This window comes from Silene latifolia, chromosome X (assembly GCF_048544455.1).
Source record: "Silene latifolia isolate original U9 population chromosome X, ASM4854445v1, whole genome shotgun sequence".
In the NCBI taxonomy this organism is placed as follows: Eukaryota; Viridiplantae; Streptophyta; class Magnoliopsida; order Caryophyllales; family Caryophyllaceae; genus Silene; species Silene latifolia.
Genome location: NC_133537.1, coordinates 304,405,870 through 304,410,036, shown reverse-complemented (window position 1 = coordinate 304,410,036; position 4,167 = coordinate 304,405,870). Strand labels below are relative to the sequence as shown.

General features: G+C 40.2%; 1 protein-coding gene across 1 annotated transcript; it reads right to left on the bottom strand.

Annotated features, from left to right (window-relative positions):
* LOC141620437 (uncharacterized) lies at nt 1–3,569 on the bottom strand. Its single transcript, XM_074437308.1, has 5 exons — nt 3,187–3,569; nt 2,054–3,066; nt 1,398–1,886; nt 1,058–1,288; nt 1–791 (listed from the first exon to the last, which is right to left on the bottom strand). The coding sequence occupies exons 1-5, from the start codon at nt 3,567–3,569 to the stop codon at nt 1–3; spliced, it is 2,907 nt and encodes a 968-aa protein (XP_074293409.1).
* Between the last annotated feature and the right edge of the window lie 598 nt (nt 3,570–4,167).

Sequence of the window (4,167 nt, the reverse complement as noted above, 5' to 3'; positions counted from 1 at the left end):
TCAGCCAGTAGCCAAGCTTACTGACCAGTGTACATATCTACGAAGGAAACTACGAATTGTGCACAAAGAGTGGCGTAATTCGATTGGTACTGGCTTTGTGAAGGCTAGAACAGAAGATAATTTTTTTGAAGTAACTTGGAAAGAAACGGAAGGTAGTGAAGCTGATTGAGCTCGATACATGTTGAGAAGTAGGCCTTTCGTCGATGCTGCAAAAACAGAGAAAGCCCGCACATGTTGAATAACGGGAGTGCAAGAGATCGAATCCGAAGAAGTCACAATGAACCGATCCCGAGGAGATGACCTGCAAACCAGAATAAAGTAAGTGACAGCAGACAAAGACAAAGCATCGTCCAATGTCAAGATGGAACTTTTGTTAGTGTTCTTCAAAAAGGAAGGCCAAAGGACAGGCAGATGAGAGTGAGAAGCAAAAAGGTAGTCAGCCATATGTAAAATCTGAAACGGGTTGACACTGCAGTTATCAAAGATAATAGAATTGCGACCCATCCAAATGGCCTTTATAGTACGAAGAAACCGAAGTAGGCACCGATCTACTGTATCTGTGACCCTGTGAAAGTATCCAATAAAATCAGCAATCCATCGTTGCAAGCAAACCCCAGAGTTAGCTACAAAATTAATGCCAAGAGCCGAAGAAAGCCAAACATGTCTAGCAACAGTACAAGATCGAAATAAATGATCTAAAGACTCAGAATGTGAGTGACAAAAAACACAGGAAGTACTCACCTGGATGCCTCGAACAGATAGATTTTCTAACGAGGGAAGGATATTATGAACTATACGCCAAACAAGAAGAGAAAACTTAGTAGAGCAGCAAAGACCCCAAAGAACTTTCCACAGAAAGGCGGACTAAAAAGATGGAGAGCAGGAAAAGGATATGCGTGACAACAAGAAATCATATCCTGATCGAACCGTGTAGACTCCATCCTCCGTGTATTTCCAATAGAGAAAATCGTCACTATATGAGGAGGTTTCATAGCAAGAATAGTTTTGGCATAAGGAGACTAAAACAAACGATAAACGGCAACTTGATTCCAATTACCTGAAGGAGTGAGCAAAGTAGAAATCACAGGCGAGAAAGCAGCAGAAATAGGTCGCACAGAGGGGGTATTCCCATTAACCCAATGACTTGTAAGAAGGTCTACAAAGGAACCATTACCGAGTTTCCAGGAGAAACCAGGAGCGAAAGCATTAGCCGTGCGACATAAGCCAGACCATAAAAAAGGAAGGATGAGAGACTTTTGACTTCGAAGCAGGAATAGGTAGATCCTTCCTATACTTGGGAATCATAAATTTTGATAATAAACCAGACGGCTGGTGATGGATACGCCAAAAATTCTTCATAAGGGAAGCCTGACTTAACAAAGAGACAGATTTCAGACCAAGGCCTCCATGTTCACGAGGAAGCTGCAGAGAGTCCCTAGAGAGCCAATGAATAGATCTATGACGAACATCCTTGCGCCACCAAAAAGCCGCAATCAAAGAGTCAATATTCTTACAGATTCCGATCGGAAAAGGAATTGAAGTCATCAAAAAATGAATCGAACCCAAAAGAATAGAGTTGATGATAAGCAATTTGCAAGGCTGACTGAGGTGAAGTGAAGACCAAGCAATAATACGAGTTGTCATCTTGTCCAACAAAGGTTGAAAAACCAAAGACTTCGTAGAAGGAAGATCAACTAGGACACCCAAATAATTCCCAAAACTATCAGTTGTTCGCATTTTCAGAATGGATGCCATATGAGACTTGAAATCAGCTGGTGTATTTGGACTGAATTTAATAAAAAACTTATCCAGATTTATCATCTGTCCCGAGGCAAGCTCAAAGCACCGAAACAAATCCCTGAGAGTCTCAAAAGAATTTGGAGTAGCTTTACAGCAAATAAACGCATCATCAGCATAAAAAAAGGTGCGTGATAGGAGGAGCATACCGAGAAATCTTGAGGCCAGGTAAGGTGCCCGACCTTCTCATGATCTTGCAATCGGCAAGATAAAATTTCCATACACATGATAAACAAATAAGGTGAAAGCGGATCACCTTGCCTCAGACCACAAGAAGGTCTAAAAGAACTAGAGGGCTCGCCATTGATCAGGATATTATAAGTTACAGTTGATACGAATTCCCAGATAATATTTTGCCAGAAGATTGGGAAACCGAATTTTTTCATTATCGCAATAAGGAATGGCCAAGAAACCCGGTCAAACGCTTTATGCATATCAAGCTTCAGAGCCGCATAAGAAACCGATCCTTTCTTTGTTTTATTAAGATAATGCATAATCTCATGAGTAATAAGACATCCGTCTGACATAAGCCGAGAGGGAACAAAAGCCTGCTGAGAATCCGAAACGATCGATGAAATGACAAGCTTGAGTTGATTAGCAAGGCACTTGGAAGCAAGATGATAAATTACATTGCAGAGACTGATAGGACGATACTGAGAGATCAGTTCCGGTTTCTCCACCTTAGGGATAAGAATAATATGAGTATTATTCCACTCTTTCAACATAACACCCGAATTAAGGAATCGAAGCAGAGCCATAGTAACTAATTGACCAATCTGGGGCCAGAACGTCTGGAAATTTTTTGGAGTAATGCCATCTGGCCCTGGTGATTTGGAGCCATCTATACCATTGAGAGCATGTATAATATCAAGCTCAGTGAAAGGAGCTGATAGCAACAAACAGTCTGCTGAACTAAGCAGCGGAAGATCAAGTGACTCAAGCAAATGATCAATAAAACCTCTCGGTGAGCCAGGATCTTGAGGAGGTGTAGAACACAAGAGGTCCTGAAAGAAAGAAGTAATCTCCAATGATATCTGATCCGGATCAAATAACCATTCTCCCGAGCCAGAAAGTAAAGTAAGGATGTGTTGATGTGAAGACCGTTGTTTGACTCGGGAATATAAGAATCTCGATGGTAGGCCATCCAGAATGTCATTCTTCAACTTTGCACGTTGTAGCCAGTAAGCATGTTGTGTCTGTAGAAGTTGAAGCTGTGTAGAACGAACATGTTGAAAAGACGTTGCTGACTCAACATCTAGAATCCGAGTACTAGAGCATTGAATTTTTGTTGAATCTCAGACCAATTAATACCATGGGACAACCGATGATGAATCACCCATTGCATTATAGAAAAACGCACAGAAGCTCGCCGCCGGTGATAAAACATACATTGGACAGCCAGAAATAGTTATCCGCCAGGCACAGTCAACAATGTTTGCAATCTCTGGAGAATTGAAACACCAGTTATCAAGGCGATATGGGCGTCTGCAAGACTTTGAATTAGGGAGAAACTTAAGGATAATTGGAGCATGGTCCGAAATAAGAATGGGGAGATGCATAACAGACGCAGCAGGGAAAAGGTGAAGCCAATCATTGTTAGCATAGGCGCGGTCAAGTCTTTCCATAATTAGTTGACCATCAGAGCGATTATTGAACCAGCTAAAAGGTGGACCAAAGAAAGGAACGTCAAGCAATGAATTTTCAAATCTCCAGGAGGTAAAGTCCTGTTGGCCGCGTATGACATTGGATCCACCTAATTTGTCAGAATGCATTTCAACTTGATTAAAATCACCAATAATAAGAAAAGGAGACATACCCGAAATTAATTCAGTAATTGTGTTCCATAAAGGTAGACGAAACTCAAAAGATGGTTCCACATTTTTAAAGGTAGACAAAACTCAAAAGATGGTTCCCATAAACACAACCATTTATGCTTGTTTCTTGTTGAAAAACCCAGCCTATTTTTGTGTGTGTGCACAATATGATTTCTTGCAATCTTAGGCACCGATTTCTTGAGGAAGAATACTCGGTTGCTTGTAGAGAAATTCGGATGGCTTGTGCATGTTGCCCAAGCAAACTACTTACAATATTTTAATCACTTGTGCTTATGAGTGTAAGATATTTTAATGTAAAGTATAATACTTGAACATTATAAATAGCTTGCTTAATTCATTTTTACAAGTGTGCAACAAACAAGTTTTAAACTGATAAAGACTTAAGCTTTCAATCGAGTAAATTAACTTTGCAAAACCGTTTATCATTTCAAAATCTTTGAATCTTTTACAAGTTTGTTTATTTATCTTTTGAGTCTTTTACTTGAGTTTGTTGTTGCACCTAGTTGTTTTAGTCGTGTTCAAGGATCCCGTGTTT